General features: G+C 39.7%; 1 protein-coding gene across 1 annotated transcript; it reads right to left on the reverse strand.

Moving 5' to 3' along the window:
• Positions 1 to 1,104: 1,104 nt before the first annotated feature.
• LOC149161364 (F-box/LRR-repeat protein 3-like) lies at positions 1,105 to 17,448 on the reverse strand. Its single transcript, XM_089436965.1, has 7 exons — positions 16,807 to 17,448; positions 15,569 to 15,685; positions 2,888 to 2,992; positions 2,372 to 2,765; positions 2,127 to 2,256; positions 1,672 to 1,966; positions 1,105 to 1,567 (listed from the first exon to the last, which is right to left on the reverse strand). Exons 1-7 carry the CDS (start codon positions 17,437 to 17,439, stop codon positions 1,310 to 1,312), a joined length of 1,932 nt encoding a protein of 643 aa, XP_089293091.1. The 5' UTR covers positions 17,440 to 17,448; the 3' UTR covers positions 1,105 to 1,309.
• Positions 17,449 to 25,306: the final 7,858 nt, after the last annotated feature.

Below are 25,306 nucleotides of genomic sequence, written 5' to 3' on the forward strand. Positions count from 1 at the left end.
ATAAATTCCTATTCAATCCCCTTCTTAATCTGAAATATGAATTTAATATCATTAGAAAACCAAATTATTTTATAGTGGTTTTCAACACAGCTATAAAAGTTTGCAAAACCTATTGAAAAGGGAATGTCTTTTGTGTTTAACATAGTCATCATTAACAAGAAATATGAGGAAAAAAAACTAATATAAAGACAGCTCTCCTTGATAAGTTGTTCATGGACCTTATTACAAATTTAAAGTTGTTACACTTAAGTTTCCTAAATCTAAAGCTCGTGTCTAGTGGCCAAAAATGGAATGTCACTCAACCCCTTTTCAAATTGTTTGAGATTTTCAAAGGCGAGCATAAGGGTTGTGCATAATACTAGCTTGAAACAACTACAAATGTTAATATTGAATTCTGCATACATATATATATATATATATATTGCCGTCCCCAACCCCCTGGTCCCCTGAAAATTCGGGGGTGCGCTCTAGCCGTTGCAGGGACTCATCCCGTCCCCGCCATTCCTCGGTCCCCAAAACCAGTGCAACATAGTTAAAAAGCAAAGCATAAATAATTGTATAATACTCCTGGAGATGGGTGATAAACCCCAAATGTCATGCAAGAAAATTTCATAAGTAGTGATACCAGAAACACGCATTTAGGCCAATAGGTGAATTGGTAAAGGACCCTCCTATAGACCTTTTGGGCTCTGTGAGGTCACAGGTTCAAGTCCCAGTGCTGGTAGTGGATTCCTCACACTAGTGGAGGTTTCCAGCAAGGTGGCTGGCTTCCCACACTGTAGGATGGTCCTGGATACACTGAAAGGTACAGCCCAAAAGTCACAGATAGCAGGTAACTTATGACTGCTCAGGGAACTTAGATCATGGAGGTAGAGCCTCTGACTTAAACTTCAACGGGAAAATAATAAGAAAAGAACTGTGCTGGGGCTCTGGAAGGTCACAGGTTCAAGTCCAAGTACTGGTAGTGGACTTCTCCCACTAGCAGGGGTTTCTAGCAAGGAGGCTGGCTTCCCACACTATAAAGGGAAAACCTCCAGTCTGTAACCAAAAAAATATCATTAAGGAACAAAGTTACAAACCCAACTCTTCAATGTATATATCATTTCCATCTTACAAGATGCCTTCTATCTGAAATTTTGCATTATGCGCTAAAGCCCATAAAATTCAGAGTACAATAGGATCAGAAAATTTCCAAGCATTCATGAATGTGCTTTCTGTATGCAACATGATGTTCCTATGAAAATTTTCTCAGATACATAGTACATTTTCTAAAAACCTCCAGTATTGGATCATATACAATATATGCAAGTTAAATCACAAAAGGCTTATCCATCCAACGAATAATGCACCCACGGGCATCCAAGCACTCAATTAGACTACGTGGTAAAATGAACTTTAAATCTTCAAAAAGCTTGAGTTTCTTTAAACTCTCGCAATCCAGCAAAGCCGATGCAAAACTATTCACTGTTACATTCTTCAAATGAACTAGCTTCATATTCTGCAAGCAACTAAGCCTGGCCAATGTCGACAACCCAACATCTGAGATTGGGCAGTAAGAGAGATTTATCTGCAAAGATACAACATGTTGCAATTATAAAAGGTCATCATCCAACAGATATGCCAGGCAATATGAACCAAAAAATTGCATCTCCCTAATACTAAATGTCTAACCTGTCGTAAATTTTGGCATGAGTTAGTTATTGCCAATATTCCTGCATCATCAATATTGTGACAACCTTTGACATCCAATGCAACTAACCGCTTACATCCTAAAGCTATTGCAGAAAGACCAGCAGATGAGATGCCAGGACAACCTCGAACTTCAAGATTATGAAGTTTCTTCAATCGGGAGAGAGATTTCATTGCATAATCAGTGACATTTATGCAGTATGAAAGATTAATACTCCTTAACCTCGGGCAACCATTAGCAATTGCTTCTAATCCAGCATCACGAATTCCTACAGATCTGACATAAACAATTTCCACTAGTAAGCTGCAAACATCTTCAAAGTCCAGACAACTGAAAACCAAAAAAAGAATTCAATAAACATATTTTAAAAGTTTATTTTTTAATATGTATAAACACTATCACAAAGATGTAACTGGTGGACTCAAATAATATGTACCGGTACAAATCAAGTTCTTGGAGATTTGAGCAACAGGCTCCTATATGGATGATCCCCTCGGCAGATATATTTAAGCAAAATCCTAGATTTAATGTGATCAATTCAGAGCACCTAGAAATGGATTTTAATCCTGCATGAACAGATGTGATATATAAGAACAGAAGATAATGAGAGAAAATCTTCATAATCTAATAACCCTATTACTATTAAGTCTCTTTTTCATAGCTAAAAACAAATTAGGGAACCTTTATCGTTTATGCGACAGTCAGTAAGGTCAAGTTCTCGAAGTAAAGGACATCCCTCTCCTAGCATAGTCAAACTTCTTTCCGTAACCAAGCCACAGGATTCCATCATGAGGCAGGAGAGATATCCACATGATGTCGCAACAGCCTTAATAGCAATGTCAGTTAGATCACGACAGCAGGTGAGGTCTAACTTGTTCAGCTCTGTACAGCATGCCGCGATTGCAGATATTCCATTATCCGTGACTCCAATGCACTTGCTTAAGCTTATTTCCCTCAGAGACTTGCAACTTTTCCCAATAGACTCAAGTGCAGTGCTAGAAATCATACAGCCATCAAATTTGATTGTTTGCAGTCTGTCAAAATGTTGAAAGCTGGCAAGAAGTGCATTTGTAACCTGCAAATCATAAAGTATGAAATTATAAAAAATAGATCACTCTCACCAATGAAGACTATGCACTTTAGTACTTCACAGCCACAAAGCTAAAAGCTTCTGTCAAACTTTAATCAGAAACTTACTGGTATGCAATAGGCAAGAGTAAGCTGGCACAAGTGTGGGGAAACACTTGCAAGGGAAATTATTCCTGTGCAGCTGACATTCCGACACTTTGAAACATCAAGTCTCTGTCAAATAGAACCAGCTACATGTCACTCCAGAATCCAGATAGAATAGATAAGGTATCAAGTGTCCAATTCTTCTGCAGTCTCTAAAATATCTTTTCTTTGCTAATGCCCGATCAGAAATGAACCCTTGATAAAGAACATATAAGCAAATCACATAAAATATCTTAAATTGACAATACATGAAGCATAATAAGTCCTTAATAAAGAACATAACTGTCAAGTTAACTACAGCTCAGCAACCTTCCACAAATAGAGCAAACGTGAATGAAAAGATCCACAACTTTTGCAAGAAATAGGAGACAGATAATGAAGAGGGCTTAACTGGCCCATATTGTGAGAACTGCTAAAGGCTGAAGAGTTTCTTGCAAGCCAAGATTATAGTGTACATTTTTTTGTCAAGCTTGCATTTCTTGTCAATGCAAATTTTTAATTTATGCTCAGTTTCTCGGGCACAGTTATCGCAACTGACTATAACTATGTAAGATGTTAGTACCTTTTGTATTGTAATTGATTCATAATTGAACCTGTAATTTCTGGTTAGTCATTAACGTTATAATGATAATAATGAATCCTTAGAAGCATACTCAAGGAACCCACAGACATTCCTAACAAAGGAATTCTATTACAGGCAATCATTTCTATGGATGGTACTTCCTAACATCAAGAATGATATTCCAATAGGAATAAAACGATATTCAAAATACATCAAAAGAACCACAATCTAGCAATGGCAAAATCATTCCGCTTCAAATATAGAGCTTTGGGCCTATGAAGAATTTGGAAGAAATAAAACATTAGATTGTCCAATGTCAACTATAAAGAGGAAAAACAAGAGGTACAAGCACAGGTGTATCATGTAGAGCAAGCAACTTGAAAACATGGGATCTCGACAAAAAAAGAATACAAGGTTTGCTAATAATTAAAGAACTGTCATCGTCAGCACCATGGCTGCTTGGATGCGGGCGCCGAAGCAAGAGCAAGAGTGACAATTTTCAGAAGCTTCCAGGTCGGGAGCGGTTTAGGGAGCATTTTTTATATAATATATATTTTTATATGTTTTGATGCATATATGTCAACAAAAGCATGTCGAATAATGAATTAGTTATAAAAAGCATAAAAACATGGGTTAAACCATATAAGATCAATCATTTAGTAGTTATAATCCTCATCAACCACAAGTCCACAAGTTACAACATCTAGCTTCTCAATACTCATCAATCTTAAAGTTTCATAGTTTCAAAATTCAATATATAACATTTGTCATCACTAAAGTTGTACTTGTAACCATTACCAAACAATAGCAGAAAATATCAAACATGAAATGAAATGTTTCAACTTTCATGAGGCATCATATTCATAACTCATTACCAATGAGTTATAATTGCCAACTTCAAACTTCAAACTTACATTGTCATATATTGTTTACAAAAAATACCCTAATAAATACGAAAGAGTCAATAGTTATAGAAAATACTAGAAACTAGAAAAGACAAGTAAAATTACTATCTACTAAAATTTCTTCTTTCCAAGAGAAACTTGTAATTTATTTTCTCGTGCTCTATGAACAATGGGAGTCTCCTCCCGCACAGTCGGATGACCACGTCCAGAACCAAAAGGCAAATGACATCCACGCAACGTTGTAGATGGAGGTGGCAGCAAAGCTAGTGCAACTTGAGCACTGCTAGTGGATGATGGGGATGGCATGGTTGTTGATGTTGTTGTTGCTTCATCCTCATCGTCCAAAAGTTATGCTTCCAATTGTTCTAAATGTAAGGCTTCATCCTCCAAATTGTCCTCCTCCGGGTTCTTGTCCCAAGTGATATATGCTCTATCAAATCGAGCCCACTTTGTCAACAACCTCAAGTTGTAGCGTACATAAACCAAGGTTTCTGCCCGGTTTTCATTGAGGCGGTTTCTTTTGACATTGTGGATGAAACTATAGGTGCTCCAACACCTCTTTGTAGAATAAGTATTAACCACCTATGAAAGCACTTTAACTGCCAATTTTTCCAAAGGTCCCCCAGAGCCATACATGTTCCACCATTCAATAGGATCCAATCTATCTCTATCATCAATTGCATGCAAAGAACCAAACACTCCAGTTTGACTAAAGTATTTGCTTAATTCTCCACACAATCTAGCACACTCCTCCCTGTCAGGGACCAGCTTGTCTAATGCTAGCATATACCCATTTTGTACCTATGGATCTGTATGGGGCTTTCTCCTAACCCACCCCCAAGTGCAGGTTTGGCCAACCAAGATGGATAGTAGTATTTTGGTGTAGGACATATGCCAAGGCATGGAGTGGAACATTAAGATTATCCCACCTTTTGACCACATGTTTGTGAATATGATCATACAAGATGGGATCTTTCGGCTGAACAATATCTTTGATTTGCCCTAGCATGTTATCCATCTGCTCATACACCTCCCCATTCATCGGCGCATCTATATTTGCAAAACGAATCATGTTATAAATGGGCTTGGTGAACTGCAAAACATTCTTCACACTTGCCCAAAACTGACCATCAAGAATGGTGTCATCCACCTCTTGAAAATATTCCCTGTCAAATGCAGTTGCAACCTTGTCCTTTAATCCCTGACACTTGATACCATGCTAGACAATGCCTCTCTTAACTTTAAAAGGCGCTTGAAGGTCAGGTAATAGCTAGCAAATCTAGTCTTTGCAATCCTCAATAGCTCCAACCTTGAGAGACTGCGAAAAGGCCATGGGCATTGCTATGATTAGTAATAAATCTTATTATTTTCTTGCCTTCCTTGTACAATTAGCCAATCCTACGCACTAATTGGTTTGACAATGTGGTGCCTAGAATCATCTCTACTTGTGATGAAGTTTAAATTTATAGCAACTTAAAATTTGCTCTCTTAAATGCAATTGGTTTCACTCAACTTGGATCTTCCAAAGTGGAGTTATGCCTAATTTACCAACATCATTATTTTCAGCCTTTGCTCAAATAGAAAACTTGTACAAATTGTAAACCCTTGATTTTTAAGCCAAATGATTTAAAATTTTAAACTATAACACCCTCAAATGTCTGCTTTAATTGGGTCACATAAGATTTTAATCTGGAAACTCTTCAAGTACACATCAGTTTACTAAACCCTACAATTTTTAGCAAAATTTAAGGACTAGATATGAACTCTAACTTGCAAAAACGATATCTCCTAGAAATTTGCACCATTTTTTCTAAAATTTTCACTATGGACACTACCAAGCTTCTTCTTTTCAGTAAATCTTAATTTAAGGGTCAAAATCAAAAGATATGCACAGTGTACAACAAATAATCACGTTTGGTACCTCTTCAAGACTAGAATTGAACCCTATATTGTATAGAATGTTTCTCCTAGAATCTTGCACCAATTCTACTAAAGTTTTGATCAAAGATACAAGTGTATCTCTTTGCAAAAAAATCAAGTGAAGCTCAATTTTGATGTCCCTAGCAAATGTATGGATCTGAGACTCAAGGGTACTCCTTAAAGGAGTAGGCTTGAGAATTGCTTGCTCTGATACCACTAGTTATGGACCAAATACACAATACAAAATAAACCTTAATACACCAAATATAAACATGGAGCACAACTCCAAAGAATATAAATTATGATAAGTTCCATAGTAACTCCTATGATATTAGTAAAAACCTGCTCATAACCCTGAATATGAGATAGCATAACCATCCTACATCATGACTCCACCATTACCTTCACCATATGCATCAATGCATATTTTATAATTTTCATCAAGATATAGCAATCACAAGATAAGTATTAAAGTGAGAAACTCCTTTAATTGCTAAATCTTTCTTTAATTTTAGCAATCCACTCAATTTTTTTCCGTTTCTTTTGACAAATGCTAGAGGATAGGCAATTCCAAAAAAGTTTGTTATAAATCTTCAGTGCAATTCTACAAGTCCTATGGATACTTTAATTTCCAAGACATTCTTTGGTGTAGTCCAACCCACAACAGCTTCAATTTTCTGTGGACGAATAAGAATTCCTTCTTAGAATATGGTATGTGTAATGTTCCAAAATAGGAAAAACAATGATATGCAAGCAAATAGCAAATTTACACTACAGAAAATTTTAAAACAATTTAGTAAACACCCAGAACAATCAGAAATATGAAAGCATTTGTCCTGAGGATGAACCACATTAGCTGGTTCGAAATGTCGACCAATTCTATAACATGTGATTAATCCAGAAGACATACTGATTATCGATATGGATCACAAAAGTCTGAGATCTAACAGTATGAAAGCAGTTGAGCCACTTTATTATAACTAGTGCTAGAGTACAAATATATGGAAGGAATACACCTAGGCTTACCTTTTTTGGCAAGCGGAGCAATGCCCAGGTGAAGCAATGATAACCCAGAAACTATCCAACTGTTGCTTTGCGCTGCCCTAGCAAATATGCATTATCTACTGCAAAGATATGGCTGAAAACCCCACCTCTGGTGCTCAGAAAATTCTGCAAATTTATTTCTGAGGTCCTTGTCAAAAACCCAGAAATGGTTTGGCCTGGTTTTGACCTTCCAAAATCAACACCCAAAAAGGCACCGCGCAGTCCTCAACAATTCTGCATTGTCTGCTGCAAAGATACGGCTGAAAACCCCACCTCCAGTGCTCAAAAAATTCTGCAAATTTATATCTGGGGTCCTTGTCAAAAACCTAGAAAAACTCAGAAATGGTTTGGCCTAGTTTTGACCTTCCAAAAGGCCCTACGCCCTCCAAATCTACTGAAGCACACTGCCTACCAATACACCAGCAAAATCCTCCCCATACACTCTTGAAATGTAGCAATCAACTCCACCAATACTTCCCTTATTTCTCCCAGCAAGCAATAGCCCCAATGGCTGAAACTCTATCTCCCATGTATGCCCAGTTTCTCTCTTCTGCGTTGGCCACAAAATCTACAAAATCATTCCTAAATATTGTTGCCACTTTCAGCCGTCAAACTCACCCAATAGCCAACAAATCTATTAAGCCTTCTTCTCCTAATTTCTCCCAGCAATAACCCTCCGGAAGAATGTTGCAATGGCCACACTAGATCCACTACTGCGTCCTCTAGAAATATGCATTGTTGGGGCAAACTAAATACAAATGTTGGAAATCTCTCTACAAATCTCCTCTGGATGATAATGGATGAACCTCTCTAGGGTGGCACTCGAAGTCCCCCGAAGAAAGGGTGAGTTCTCCGCTTGGAAAACTCTTGCTAAACAGCAAGTGCCCAACTAAACAACTCAAGTAACAAAATCAAATTCGATAAGCCAAGAATGCCAAATGAAGTGTGTTGCCTTCCTTTTATAACTTTCATGGAGCTTTTATTCCCACCTTTTCTTCTCTCTCATGCATTTCGAATCATTGGCTTAGGGAGTGCGTATTTATTATGTGGGTGGTCCCCACATATCATTAACAAAACAAAATAATATAAAATTAACTTGCCTCTAACTCCTAAGTCTTCTATCAAAAATCCACTAGGCCCCGTCGTCACCAAAATTGGGCCCCAAAATGTAGAAATAAATCTTGTTCCAAAATAATTTAGAAAGGGGCATTACAGTCCTCCCCGCCAAAAATTGTTTGTCCTCAAGCAATGCCTGAACAAGTGCCCTCTCTGACTATTGATCACCACTATAACCACTAATAATACCAGGGTCCCAAATGTACCATTGAGTCATCCCCAATCTCAGCACTGTCCCGACATGAAGGAATCCCTTGATACCAAGATCCCAAGCCATCCTAATCAATGTGAAGCACACCTTGCTCCACTCGCTATCCAACCAGATACAAGTACCAGAAGCCCTTTGCATACTAGCAATAAGTAAAGCATCATAGTGTAGAACTTTGCCCAACTCCCCATGAAACTTCCCTACTGAGTAGTCCATCTCATGCACTACAAGAGTAAACTCCTGAAGATGCAATCCAATCTTGGTGGAATTGAACCATCGCCTACCTGGGCATCCCCTTATCTACTCTTGTCGATCACCCTGCCACACTAGTGAAGTTCCCCACACCATCAACGAATCACTAAAACCAAATGGAAGATCTAGATGACCCTCCCCTGTAGAAACCATCTCACCTCTATAGGTAGTTAAACTGCTCAGCCTTGTTATGCCAGAATCCCCTTCTCGTCACAAAAGGAACCTATCCTGCTGACATCGTGACACTCTGGTCATGACTGACTCTCGTCACAAAAGGAACCTAACCTGCTCATACCAGAGCCTCCTCTCCCATAACTCTCGGCCATAATCTATGCGATGATCGAGGCTAGGCCAATCTTGCCAAAGCAACTCAACAGTGTCAGCGCCTATCACTCCATGGCTAGCCCCAATCCTGAGAAACAATTTGCCTCATCCTATGGTGAGGGCTTTGGTGATCCCCCATGTGTCTTCCTGTGAATGAATCAGTCTGCCCGTTATCCTGACTATGCTCACTAAGGAGTGGAGTATCCCACCAATCCACTGGATCCCATAACCATATTGGAGGTCCACAACCCCCAATCCTCTCTGCCTGCCACTGTGATATGTTGCTAGTTGTTGGGACCCCTCTATGCCCCGTCTCTGCCTCCTATAGGTATCCAATAGGTAGGCATCGAGCATCAAGAACTTGTGTCGCGAATATCCAGCTGCTTTGTGCCTGCCAAATCACACAACGAGATCTACTATCCCAGCTCCTGATGATGTGCCTGGGTACTATTGGAAGCCTAGGCATCATCCTGCCAACAAGGACTATCGTCCTCCGCACCTCATGCTCACCTAACGCCTTGAGCTGTCCAACTGAAAAAGCACCATGTAACTCCCTCTCGGTCACCTCCCCAAGTGTGAGCCTAGGGGTGGAACATATGCTACCTCGACAATCAACCATGCCATCCCTAAGCCTGTAACCATCAACTTGTGCACCTACCAAGTGTCTCAACTGGAGAGTCTCCTCTCGGCCCATGACACATGGTGTCTCATCCAACTGCCTAGGGTGAGCCTCCCATGCCCTGTTGCCTGAATGGAGAGTGTCAAAGGGCAACGCCAAACCCTCTGTGACTGTAAGCAACACTGGAGGATGATGGGTGGGTATGTCCCAAAGAGTATGATCAAGAGTCTATCGGAATTCTCAAGAGTAATCCTATGGACAACCCTCTCTCCACCTCGGATCTGCTAATAACCCCCTCGAGGCCCTGCCTCCACTAGACATGGTGTCCCCAAATGCTCAACAATGTCTTCATTGATCCTAGGTGAGTTGCATCCAATGGTACACCTACTATCCTTGTCCATAAGTCTCCCTAGAGGCAACGCTCCAAGAGCCCGTTGCGCCGCATCATGTGTCACTACATACCACCAAGTACCACCGCACTTCTCGACATGCCACTGTACGCCACAACTTGTCCCTGTACACTACTAGATACCCCCAGCTACGACTATACCATCCTGTGTCACTGCACCTGTCACTCCCCGCACGTCCTCAATGCGATGTGAGTCACTCCTCCTACCCCATAGTGTAAACCGACATGTTGTGGTATACCACCATGCATCTCCATGCTCCTCTGCAGGCCACTGCTCCTCGCTGCATAGCCCTACACACCACTGGGCGCTATGGCCTAGAATTGGGTCCGTATTGATCAGGTCACATCCCTCTATATAACATTGGACTCTACGACCTAACTATGCAGTCTTGTGTACCACTACCTACAGTGATACCACCCTGTAACATATGGTATTCCGCATGTGCCAAAGTGTCTGCCACTCTGCTAGTGACCCCACCATGACACGCGTCATGTCCCCTCGTCCATCCTGGTAGACCTGAGCACCCTAACTCCACTCCTACTAGAGGGGATAGATATCTTTGTTGTGTCGATCCTCTGTGATCCCAGAGTCCTAAACCTTAAAGGGAGACGATCTCCATACAATATCTAATCCGGTGGCCTACCCATGCCACCTCTTCCAACCAGCTCTTGCCAGAGAATACTAATCATCTTGCGACACCATGCGCAACCAACATGCCAATACAATCCACGGAGTCTGCTCACAAACTGCTTGCCTACTAATGCCGAATGGAATTCCCCTAGGGAATGTATGTGCTCAGTCACTAGGTCGACTACCTAATCAATGCCATAGCCATCCCACATGTCTGATATCGAATAAGGAGCTCCACCTGGATCCCAGTGGCAACCTGGGCCTCCAGTGCCCTCGGTGTCTAAGAGCTCCCACTGAGCCTTACTCCAGACTATGACCATCTCCATGAGTCCACTCCACTCCACTGGGTACCAACTCAGAATCTCTCACCATCCAACCCTAAGAGAGGGATCAAATGCACGAACTCCCGCACATAGAACAACCCCGACATGCGGATGTTGCACCTTGTGCAACTTCGATTGTCTCATCCCGCTATCCAGGTCAACACATGAGATCTGACTAGGTAGCTTTGTCTCCCTCTCTCCAAAGGGCAAAGGTGACCCAATAGTGTTGCTAACCTGGTCATCCCCTTTGGTATGTCTAGACAACTCTGCCTCCCTCAACCCAATGCATAAGGGTGGGCTAAAAACATTGTAGATCCCATCAGTGTGCCTCTTAAGCGAACTATGCTGAAATCCCAAGGTATGGTCTCTATGATGCCCCTCATCAATGGCTAGCGCAAAGGATGGTTGCACATCCTCATCCATCATGGACTCTACACGAGCCTTCGACTGCTCCTCCATAGACAACCCAACATGTAAGACATGCTCACCAATCAGTTGTAGGTGATTGTCTTCTGACAACATTGTCATAGATTTGGGTGCTTATGTACCTATTGGCTCCTCATCAACAGTGGGGATGTCTCCCAACACCACATCAACCTGTGGTGCGCTACTATCACCTAAGAACTCAATTAGAACCCGGGATACCTCATCAATGGATACCTCAACAACGAATGAGATCTCATCAACAAGTGTATGCTCAACTGTCTCCTTGCCAACCATGGCCCCTTGAACTACTCTCTTGTCTTCTTCCTTAATCCTCTCCATCATCCCAGCATAATTCCACTGAATCCCCATTGGTTTGTGCATGCCTCTTAGTTCACAGAACTCCCAAAAAGAGAGGGACGCCTTAATGTCATGACCTAATGATTGGTATGCCCTCCAATTTGCTTCCAATAACTCCACATCAATTGTAATCATGACTTGCCATCTTGATGCATTACCCATAATTTTGGGCATAGTGGATTTGTTGTATAATTGAGAATGGTCTTGATTCCCAATTGCGGAATGAATCAACTTTCCCCCACATCAATCATCATTTGTTGCATCCTAATCACCTCATTCAAGGTTACTACCATGTTGTTTGATTCTAATCTTTCTTTGGATCCCATGATTTCTTAGCTTTTTATTTTGGTCTTGTCATAGAACGAAGGGTTTCCCACAGGCTGAGCCAAGATTATGGCTCTAATACCACTATAATGTTCCAAAATAGGAAAAACAGTGATATGCAAGCAAATAGCAAATTTACACCACAGAAAATTTTAAAACAATTTAGTAAACACCCAAAACAATCAGAAATATGGAAGCAGTTGAACCATTTTATTATAATTGGTGCAAGAGTACAAATATATGGAAGGAATACACCTGGGCTTGCCTTTTTTGGCAAGCGGAGCAATGCCCAGGTGAAGCAATGATAACCCAGAAACTGTCCAACTACTGCTTTGCGCTGCCCCGGCAAATATGCACTATTTGCAGCAAAGATATGGCTAAAAACCCCCCCTACGGTGCTCAAAAAATTCTGCAAATTTATTTCTGAGGTCCTTGTCAAAAATCTAGAAAAACACAGAAATGGTTTGGCCTGGTTTTGACCTTCCAAAATCGACCCCCAAAAAGGCACTATGTAGTCCCCAACAATTATGCACTATTTGTTGCAAAGATACAACTGAAAACCCCACCTCCGGTGCTCAGAAAATTCTGCAAATTTATATCTGGAGTCCTTGTCAAAAACCCAGAAATGGTTTGCCCTGATTTTGACCTTCCAAAATCGACCCCCAAAAGGCCCTAGGCCCTCCAAATCTGTTGGAGCACACTGCCTGCCAATACACCAGCAAAATCCTCCCCAAACACTCTTGAAATGTAGCAATCAAATCCACTAATACTTCCCTTATTTCTCCCGGCAAACAATAGCCCCAATGGTTGAAACTCTATCTCCCACGTATGCCAATTTCTCTCTTTTGCACTAGCCATAGAGACTGCAAAATCATTCCTAAATATTGTTGTCACATTCAGCCCTCAAACTCACCCAATAGCCAGCAAATCTATTGAGCCTTCTTCTCGTAATTTCTCCCGGCAATAGCCCTTCGGAAGAATGTTTCAATGGCCACACTAGATCCACTACTGCGTCCTCCAGAAATATGCATTGTTGGGGCGAACTGAATACAAATGCTGGAAATCTCTCTACAAATCTCCTCCAGATGATAATGGATGAACCTCTCTAGGGTGGCACTCAAAGTCCCCCGAAGAAAGGGTGAGTTCTCCACTTGGAAAACTCTTGTTAAACAACAAGTGACCCAGCTAAACAGCTCGAGCAACAGAATCAAATTCAATAAGCCAAGAATGCCAAATGAAGTGTGTTGCCTTCCTTTTATAGCTTTCGTGGAGTTTTTATTCCTGCCTTTTCTTCCCTCTCATGCATTTTGAATCATTGGCTTAGGAAGTGCGTATTTCTTATGTGGGTGGTCCCCACATATCATTAACAAAACAAAATAATATAAAACTAACTTGTCTCTAACTCCTAAGTCTTCTATCAAAAATCAAATGGGCCCCATCTTCACCAAAATTGGCCCCCAAAATGTAGAAATAAATCTTGTTCCAGAATAATTTAGGAAGGGACAATACAGTATGACCCAAATAGCACACAAGTTCCTAATAAAACTCAAGTTTCCTTTTGGTATAATGTTTGTTCTCACTTAAGTACATGTCAATATTTGTTATGCTTTATTGTCTTCTGAGGAAACATGTAATGAAAAGTTGCCAAATGACCATTAATAAATGTGTTTCATTTCACCATTAAATAAACCAATTACAAGACAATATCTCGAATTGCACTCCAGCAATGGTAATATCTTCTTTGTCTCACTCTAGATGATTAAGTTTATTCCATTTTATTGACCCACTTACTACGCCTTTCTTCTTAATGCCATCAAAATCGGATAAATTCATTCTAATATTAGTTTTCTTTGAGCATACTAAACCATTGGACAGGGGTGACTATGATATATTGGTGTTGTTTTGTTGGTTTTTCCTTGGTAAGTTTATCTACATATGCTTCTATTATTAAGAGGTCTGTCATTTTGTCATGTAGCTGATCGGCAGGGGAATTGCGAGCTGTTAAATAATGTCTCTGTGATATTAATAAAGGAAAAAAAAAAGGCTCGGTATTTCAATGCTTTTGGAAGGAGGTTAAAGGTTAAAAACCTTCTCACAATGTTTTCATATGTTAAAGAGCTAACATTTTAGTATTCATGTCACCTCTCCAACTGTAACATTGGAACATCGAGAGGTCATGAGCATGGATAAAAGAATGGCATCACAAAAGACGGTTGGCAACAGCTTGTTAATACCATGAGAAGTTTGCTCAGAAATTTTGGTAGAGATACTCAAGCACAAAGCCCCGGATAAGGGCTGTATGATGACGTAGAGATATGAGCAATGGTGGACTAACATTACAATTGGCAACACACTAACAGATGGAAAGAGGATGCAGGCACATAGGTATGAGGAATGAGAAAAAAAATTGAGAACAGAGAAAGTTATGCTAATAGGAAGATGGTACCTTTTGTCAATTGGATCTAGCTTGGGTGGTTGGGAGTATCCTCTTCACCCAAGTTCAATTCCCACGTATGTTGAATTTTTAATGAGTAGATTGTTATAATAGCCTTCAGCCCCGTGTTGACAAAACTTCATAGGAAAAAAGGAAGACAGCACTTTTTATTTTAATTTATATTCCATTTATTTATTCATTCCTTTTGTAGATTACTGGCATACAATGAGTAAGTTTAGAAATAGGCAGGATTCAGAGATTGAGAGCTCTTAAATAGTTTAAATACACTAACGGAAAAAAAAAATGGAAAACAAAACAGTGGAAGAGATGGAAATTACGGTAGAGAAGTGATGGTGAAGCAATTTTTATCTAATATGGGATGCAATTAATTATGGAACAAACGAAAGCGGGGTGAGATAATACTGGAGAGCTTAGGGTGGATAAAATTGGCATACTGCAATGGCAACAAGTGGAAAAGGCAGAATTTGATGATGAAAGAGAGATTCAGGCTCTAATGCCACTTGGGGAGCCTCGATCATTCCTTTCTAACAATAATGCCAGACACCTACGTGAATCAATTCTATGATTACAGCAGAAAATATATCTCTAGTCCAATCCGATGACTGTTATAATAGCTCAGGACATTTAATACTACCCTTTTCTAATGTAATAACAGATATTTGAGAGACCTTATCTCTCCTGACTGATAAATATGTTGGCTACTAATTACGCATTTTACTGAAGAAGTTTTGACAATTACAAATAGGAATGCTCTTGCTCTTTTTCCATACCTGCAAAGATTTACTGAGATAGGTAAGGCCGTCATCACCCACACCAACACATCCGACTAATGCTAAGTTCTCGAGATGCTTTAGATGCTCAATTGAGGCAAGACATTTGTTTGTTATCTGCATGAAAAACAGATCTCCTCAGTATGTAGGGATCTATACAATTGCCGGTCAAACAATTACATATAATAAACCATTTCAGCATCCAAATAAATCCAATCATTGAGATGACATAAAATGAAATTACAAATATGTAACAAACGCTTCATATTCACTCACTCCCTACCTTCCTCTCCAATTATGTTGTGTATCTAGATTCTATATAGTCTAACCCAACCCACACATTGCCATTAATTTAAGATCGAATCACAAGATGTCCCTTAAAAATGTATCAATACAGCTTTGGGCATGATAAGGAATGTTTTTAGTTTAATTTATTAATGCGAAGTGCACAATTAACAAAATTTTCTTTTTGAAAAAGGAATCAGGATTTCTAAAAAAACATTATCCGAAATGTCTGAGGTTGATAAATTGTGCTATGAGATAAAGAATGGAACAATAAAAACAACCATAATTACAGGGTGCTGAGTGCTCATAGTACTATCCATAGCTGTCTTTCCTTTGAGCTATGCATATTAGAAACAATAGTGCAGCCTAAAGGCTAAAACTCAGCAGAGATGAGCTGAATCATTGCAAACGGAGATATGTCCAGCAATGAAGCTGGTTTGACAACATCAAACAATGCAAGAGTAACTGCAGAGAAACTTCTAAGAAAACTGTAACAATTTAGTGGTGAACTGGAAGTTCATAGACACCTTATGCGCATATATCATTTACAGCACTTTATAGATGCATTTTCTGCATGTGTGAGCCTGTAAGCCATTTCATGTAGAACAAATGTATGGCTTAAGCTGTGGTTTTTGCTGTTATAAAACAATATTACTCAAACCTGTTAACATTTGTCACATGGTTAAGCAGAATTCAGAAAACTGCTTGCTAGAAAATATATGCATAGTCGAACTTTTCATGGCTACAAAGTTTAGAGGTTTGACTGCTCTCTTTTCCATAACTATGCTTTCAAATAAAGTTCACTATTATAAAGCAATACATCTTCGTATTGCAATCATGTCAAAGTGCCTCTCTCTATCATGTAAGCACAGAAACCTAAAGGCACAGCGGAGCTCCGAGCACCCCCAAGGAATAACGAAAACTTAAAATTAAGATCTATGTTAAGAGCAGACCTGTAAATAAGAGAGATCAAGATTGCGTAGATCCTTGCATTTTACCACAACCAGCTCAACTCCAAGGTCTGTGACACCCACGCACCACTTGAGATTCAATGTCTGTAATTGACTGCATCCAACAGCTATGCATCCGAGACCTATGTCAGTGATCTGCTTGCATTTCACTAGTTTCAAAGATTGCAACTTCTGGGCCTGTGCTATGGCTTCTGCATCATAATCTGTTATTTCAGTGCAATTGGAAAGATCGATTTCGACCAAAGACTGACAACCCTTAACCACCTCAGCAAGGCCCAAGTGGGTAAACCTCCTCAGCTGTGAAAGGTTGATGGAAAGTAAATGATTCCCAATAATATGAGCCACATGCCCCAAAGCCTCGTCTGTGATCTGAGAGCACAGAGATAAGTCCAAACATTCAATCTTGCTGTATCTTCTCAAAATTCTCGGAAGCAATTCCGAGCGAATCAATTGTACTTTCTTCCTATAGCTGGCCTCCAAAAAAAAAAATTGTTTGCAGACCAGGCACCACGACTTCCTGTCTATAGGGTCCTGTAGTTTATCAAGAATAGTTACGAGGATCTCATCACCAAGAATGCTGATTGATGCGTTACGATGGATAACAATGTTCTCCATTGCCAGATATCAAAATCGTAGACTCCTGATTAAGGAAAAGTTTCGGATTCAGAAAAACGTCACATCATTTTTTCCAATTCTCCGCAATAACTTCACATATATAGCATAACGGAAGCCTTCTGTGTGCGCATCAGGTTTTGCAGTTAAAGGCACAACCAAATATGACATTTACGAATGTTTCAGATACTCAATATCTGATTTTACAACTCTAGGTAGACTTAAGCAGCAATTGAAGTTTTTGTGGAAAAATCGGCTTAGATTTCAGAAGTCTACACATACACAATCTGCACTGAAGTTTTTCTATCAAACTCAACTTAGATGTTGGGGCTCTTCTAGGACCAGAGCACCAAACAAACATTCTCTGAAACCCAACACAGACGTCAAGTATATACTGTAACCCGAGCAGAGAAGAACATGCACCAGTATCGACCGAGCTGTCCTCTCTTCAAGACAGTTAGAGATCGACATATTTTGTCGACCTCTAGTGGGCAGGCAGCTAGAGGGCTTCGCCAAAAAAAATCATTGGACGAGGTCAGACACCTGTGAACGAAACCCTGGAATTACCCAAATGACTGGTATAATTGAAAGTTGCCCTACGGACATCCCAAGCCACAGTGACAAAGACGATGCCCAATAAACACGTACTTCAATTTGGTTCCTAAACCTTGCCAGATAAAAATCAAAATCATCAAGCTTTTCACTGAAACTCGAATAAGATTTGTGATTTTCAACGATGTGAAATCAGAACTGCAGTCATCTACACAGACGCAAATCAGATTTCAAAATTCTGGAAAACCTCAGATAAGAATTTAGTTATTCTCTGTAACCTAACCCATATCTGGATCTACACTTTGGTGTAGACCTCACTCTCTGTCTTCAACTCTGCTTCAAAATTATGAGTCTAAGGGTGGCTCCAATCCGAGTAACGACCACCCATACATTCTACTCTTCTTCTCTGCAGTGATCCTGACCTCCATTTATCTCGTTATCAGAGCTGGAACTCAACAGCAGTGCCCTCGGTTTGATCTCTGCGAAGTCTCTGAACCTGTTCTTAGGTCAACGTGATTTATTTTGGCAACTCGTACCACGGGGGAAGGCTTCCGTCCACTGTCCTTCTCAACCAGGCCATCTCAACATCAAATCCACCGGTTACACTTTTCCCTTTTCTGTAATTTGATTTCCGTCAATTACCACAATCTCAAATTCCGTTCCTTTACATAAACGTTAATCGGTCCATCGAAATATTTCACATAAGTAGGACACCGGCTGAGTAGAACTCTAGCCATCCGAACAAATAAGACATTGTTTCTTTAATTGTTCTGGCTAATGGCTGTCAATTAAACTCATTTATATGAAGTATTATTCACTAAACCAATTTATTTGGTAATCCCTAAATGAATGTGGACATTTGATTGGAGAGTTACTCACAATAGATTTATTAACATATAATAAAAATCCAAAATCTATATTATGAGAGTGAATATTCTCTTAAATTTTTAGATTCATAAATTATTGTATTATTTTTATATATACAATATAAAATATGAAAAATAGGGAACATACACAAATACAATTTTGTGAGAAATTTTTCGGCGAAAATTACATGGAATACCATTTGTCGACGCGTTTCGAACCAACTAGTGTGGTTCATCGTCAGGACAAGTTGAAGAAACAGATCTAGCTTAGCATGTTAAATACTCTGAGCAGAGCCTCCAACGGCTAACTTAACCAACAGCTAGTTTGACTCTAGGACCGGGGTCAAATACAATTATTCACAATCATAATAACACACGACATGATTTGGGAAACCTTTACTGATGATGCCATTATGGTGTGTATGGTTCTAGCTAGTTGATGATTAGCATTGGTTCATGATGAGAGCTAGCTAGTTGAGTTGGCATTAGGATGGTTATGTTGGCATTGATGTCGACGCTTGATGTCAACCTTTTGATGATGGTCGGAAGATGGCATTGGTGTGTTTGATGGTTCGTCATGTGCTAGTGGTGTTCATGGAGGTGTTGCCTTGAGTTGTCTTGTGTTGTTGCATGTGCATTGATTGGAGGTGCTGCTATAGGTGATGGAGATGATGGCTCGTGTGTAATTAATGTTGTTGAGTTGGCACACTATATGAGTTGGAATACTAGGTCTTCATGCTTATGTTCATGGAGATGACTTGTTGTAGTGATGGTTTGCCATGATGATGATGATGATGTTGCAGAGGTGTTATAAAGGTCCATCAGAGGTGTTGCAGCTTGTGGAGATGTTTGTTGGAAAGTGGAGGACTTGTTGGCACTCTTACCAGCCTTATTTGTTGGCCTTTTAGGTCAACTTGGCAGTGACACTTGGGAGACAAGTTTGATCCATTTGCAAATGTGTCAGAGGCTATGACAGAGGTTTGGAGGCATGTACAGGAGTTGAAGAAGGTGATCCAACAGGTGACAAAGGTTCATAGCTGAGAGTCCATTGATTTTCCTTATGATCTACCCAAGTCGCTCCCATGGAGGCTTAACCATGCGACTGAAAGGTTCCAGTTGCTGGGAGACAGACCTGCGCATGCGACTAAAGGTCTCCAATCAAAGTTTACCAGTGTTGTGTGTGCGACTAGGGTTTTTCATGAAAAAATTCTCCTCATTCCTCGCGCAAATTGGATGAAAATTTGCATGTAAATTCCAAGAGGCTTTTAAAATAAGTTGTAAAGGTCATGAATGGTTTGAAAAGGTCCTCCAATGATGTGAATGCTTTTAGTGCACAAGTAGTGATGTTAGTGGCTTGATTTTGTCAATTTTGTGCACTCTTGATCCCAGCCCCAAGGTCAATTTCACCCTACATGTTTTATATACTTGATTTTGGAGTTGTGTGATTGCAGATGGTGAATGAGAGTGAGTTAGAGAAGGTTCCATAGAGTGAGTATGATTTAGACCTGTCGGAGAGCATAGATGCTTCAGTATATGAGTATTAATGGCTACATAGTGAACATATCTGAAGCATGTTGCAAAATAGATCATATTTGAAGTTGTTGTCGCTGAGATTGTTTTGGAGAGTTTTGTATGTTGTTGGACAGTGTTTTTGGTTAGAGACTCTCACATTTGTTTTTGCAGGAGCTGCTAATGTATTTGGCAAATAGCCATAGTGTCTTATGTTGTTGATTGTATTAAGTAGCATTATATTCTAATGTGAAGGTTTGATATTGTGATAATATTCAAATTTGATGTGGCAATTATTTTGCTTATTTGGAGAGCATGTGTTTGTGATATTTCTATTTTGATTTTGTGATGATATCTTGTTGTTGAGAGCATGATTGCAGAGTTGAATTAGTGTTGAGCCATTCTCGGTTCCAGTATGAAACACTTTTGAAACAAAAACCACATAAAGGAGTGGAGTTGGTGGACTCTAGTGAACTCAATATAAGTGAGCAGTTTTCTCAATCCAATGGTGGTTAGATAGTTTGGCAGAAACTAGGCAAGGCTCGTTGGTCGTGGTGGCTTCCAGTAGATTAGAGTCTATAGAGTCGTTTGATAGTTTAGGAGTAACCGAGCAAGGATCGTTTGGTCATGGTAGCTTCCAGTGGATGGTGGTTTGTAGATCAGCAGAGAAAGAGTCTCCATTTGATAGTAGCCAGCTAAATCTCTATGTAATGAATTTGCTTGACATAATAGAAATTCAAAGCAAAGCAGCAGCAACAGCAAGGGTGGTTTTTCTCTCGGAAGGGTTTCCACCATAAATCTTGTGTCTCTTGTGTGGATGTCTTTTTGATGTGTTGATTATTGCTGCTCTCATGGTTATCTTGTTTTAGTTGCTTATATGGTTTATATGCATGAATAATCTAATGTGTTGTTGGTGCCTATATGTGTGATTCAGTAAAAATAAATAATTGGTGAAAATTGTTAAGAATACGCACTACTGATTCACACCCCCCCCCCTCTTAGTAGGGCTCAAAGGTTTCCAACAACTAACCAAACCCTGTTGGAAGGTGAGGTTGCTCTCCTCTCTCTTTAAATAGAAATGGATGCAAGTACAAAGGAGTGAGACTTGTGGCCCATGAGATGTTATATTACACAAACCCTCTTTGTTTTCTCTTCCTCTATCCACTCTCAACTACTTTGTTCATCTATGGAACAAATTGCACTCGAATAAAATGGAACCCCTTTTCCTTCTAGTGACCTACTTATAATGCACCATGATAGCCTACCAGTGGTTAAGTTTGACTCCTTCAACTCTTAATTAGAGTTACAATATTGACTCTTCTAGAGTCTTTTTCATCATGATCTTGTGGTTAGCCCATTTCCCATGAATAATTAAGGCTAACATGGCATCCTCTTGAATCATGATGGTCAAAACAACAAGGTCAACTTCTGAGTGGCATAACTTTTGCATACATACTCTAATTGAGGTGATTTTTACATCATTGGAAAGATATTTGTGTGTAAAATAACACTAGGGGGTGTGGGGCTTAAGCAACAAATTTTTACCCACAAAAATGTTGTTTGATGCCTTGCTTCAAGAAGGTTTTAGACCCTAGTTTTCCAAACTTTTCCAAACTAGGAATTGTTGGTAAAAATGGTCATGTGAGTTGATTCCTCCAATTTTTCCATTCTAAAAACATCAAGAGGGATGAAAAATAATATAATGATCTAGTCCATATCATACCTCCCCATTTTGAGAGGTTTTTGGTCCCCAAAAGTTTTTAATAAATGAGTTGAGGAAATTTTTCCTCTACCTTCTCCCAAGTGTACCATTTAGCCTTACCTGGAAGCTATCATTTGAACACAATCAACCAAAAGTCATGCTACCCCCTTTGTAGTTTTGGACCTCTTTTACAAGATTGTATCTTCTATCAACTCTACCTGAGCATCTGGTGTTTAACCCTTTATAGAAGGTAGGACATCTTCCTCTTCCGAATCTAGAATGGATAGCTTATAGAGTTTCAAATTCTCTACATTTATCATTGAGTAAATGCACATGTATGGGGGTAGACTAAGTATATATGTATTATCTCCAACCTTTTCCAGTATCTCAAAGGGACCATATCACAAAGCCTTGGTTTTCTTACTAGGACCCTATAGCCTCTCATTGTTCAACTATAACCATACTTTGTTCCCCACTTTGGATGACTTTTTGTTCTATGTTGGTCATGTTTGGCCTTGTATTGTTCTTGTAAATTATGTTGAAAAATGCAGCAAGAAATTCTCAGTTTAATTTTCCCTTGAGAAAATTGAGAAAATTCGAAATTCCACATTAGTGGACAACTTGGATGAGTTAACTGAGGTGACATGATTATTGTCACTCAGTTAGAACAGTTAATTCGAGTTAGGGGCATACAGTTCAGTTGTGTGCAGTGATTCCTAAATTTTAGGAGCCTAGGTTGAGTTAATTTCAGTTGTAAGCAATTAAACAAGTTCTAATATTGAAGGTATTGAAGGAACTAGTTGGTGGTCATTTAAGTAGTAGGACATAAGTCTAACTCAGAGATCATCTAGTTAATGATCAATCAACTAAAAATTAGCTCATGCATGCAAAGAATTTGAATTTCCCAGTTGTGGTGGAGTTTCCAAGATAGTGAACCAGCAGTTGTAAACTAAGTTGAGTGTACAAGTGTTGCATGAGGTTAGGTGGACCTACCTTGGAAATTGCACAATTACTTTGAGGAATTTCCTAAATAATAGGGACTGAATTTCTCTACGAATTGTGCTAGGAAATAGGGGCTCAGGTGAGGCTAGAAATTGACTATGTCTAGGTCAGAGCTATTCACTTGGCAAAGAGATAGGTTATTCGCTTGCAGGTTGAGCTCAGTTGAGTGGAGCAATTGTAATACATCTCTATCCATTTGATTAATGAACGCAAGGTTGAAGGGGTTTTTAGAAGATTGTTTTCCCCTAGAAAAAATTGTGTGCATGTGTGTTATTTCTTATTGCATGTTTATGATTGATGTTCTAAATTGTGAATTGAATTCCATAGAGAAGTATAGTAGGTCTGTGTCTTCTGATTTTGATTAAAAATTCATGAATAGTTGCAAATATATAGCCTATATTCTACATGGTATCTAGCAAGATTCAAATTAGAGCAAGAATTTCGAAGTTATTTCTCAGAAGGTTCGATTGCAGGTCAATGTAGTAGGATTTCTTCAGAGTTGGGAAAATGAGCTTCAACAGGTTGAGACTAGTGTATGCCTTGGAAGGCAGCTCTAATTTCATCGCATGGAAGTATCGTATGGAGTCAGTATTGGATGACTACGGATTGCTAGAATACATCAAGACAGATGTTGCAAAACCACAAGCATCTGATGCCCAAAACCTTGCTTAATGGAAGAAAGATGTGGCCAAGGCAAGAAGAATAAGCTTGGAGGGAGTGTGAGATCATGTGGTCTCAAATCTCCATGGAAAAGAAATTATTTTTGTGATGTGGAAGGCGTTGACAAAGTTGTTCGAGAATAGTAATGACCATAGGAAGTTTGTGCTCAAGGATAAACTTTGAAATATCAAGGTGGAGAAAAACGACACTAGTTTGCAGTATTTGAGCAGGTTCACACAATGTCGTGATGCACTTGGTGGGGTTGGTGTTACTGTTGCGGAAAATGACTTGGTAAGCCTAGTCCTTCTAGGCCTTCCCAAGAGTTGGCATAACTACCAAGATTCGGTAAACGGGAGAGAGAAACTACCAAATTGGGAACACTTATGGTTTGAATTGGTATAGGAGGAAATTAGACGGAATACCAAAGATGGATCTTCATCCAAGGGTGAGGATGAAGAAAACTTTTCATTGGTTGGAAAAGGGAAAAAGGGAAAATGGAAGAAATTTCAATCCAAAACAAAATCCAACCAAGGAGGCAAGAAGAAAGATTTGTCCAAAATTAAATGCTTTAGTTTTCATGAAGTTGGGCACTATGCCACAAAGTGTCCACACAAAAAGTCAAGCAAGAAGACCTCAAAAGGAGCAGCAGGTGAAGCCTTGGCCTCACAATTCGAGCTTAACTTCACCGTTATCGCATGCATGGCTAGCACAGTGATGGAGAGTGTGTGGTACTTGGACTCTGGTGCCTTGTTCCACATGACAGGGTGTTGATACTTTTTTAATGACATAGAGGAGAAAAAACTCCAGATGTGTATTGATTTGGGGGACGACAGAAGGTACAAAGCGACCGGGGTTGGTAGAGCCACTTTTTAGAGGGAGTCGGGATCCCCTCTCAGACTCAAGGATGTCATGTTTGTTCCAGGCCTAAAGAAAAATTCATCTCTCTTGCAGTCTTGGAAGACCGTGGTTACAATGTGATCTTCAGCAAAGGGAAAGCAATCCTAAGACACATAGCCACGGGACATGTGAAGCAGATCGGGGTTTGTGTGAAGAACCTATATAAATTGGATGTGGGAGATTGTGTTGCATTGAGCACTAAGGCGGAGAAAGTGCAAGGTCACAATGTCCGTGAACTATGGCACAAAAGACTTGGCTATTTACATCATGGTGCCTTGAAGATTATGCAACAAATAACCACATGCCTTCCTACAGGAGCACTTGAGCAGCAGGATGTTTGCCAAGGTTGTACTTTGGAGAAGTACACGAATCCACATTCCATGCTTGGGACAACAAAACACATGCAGTATTGGAAATGATCCACTATGATGTTTGTGGACCTTTCTCGATAGCCTCGAATGCCAGGCACAAATATTTTGTCATTTTTATTGATGACTTCTCACGGAAGTGTTGGATCTTTTTCGTGCGGAAGAAAGATGAGACATTCTCCAAGTTCATATAATTCAAGGCACTTGTTCATAAAGAAACTGGCAAGAATATGAAGGCTCTTAAGAGCGATAATGGAGGTGAATACATGTCAGATGATAAAAAAAAATGTGTGAAAGAAGGCATTCGATGAGAT

This window comes from Pinus tabuliformis, chromosome 5_2, assembly GCF_031772625.1.
Source record: "Pinus tabuliformis cultivar Carrire ecotype Pingquan chromosome 5_2, CPIR1, whole genome shotgun sequence".
Classification (NCBI taxonomy): Eukaryota; Viridiplantae; Streptophyta; class Pinopsida; order Pinales; family Pinaceae; genus Pinus; species Pinus tabuliformis.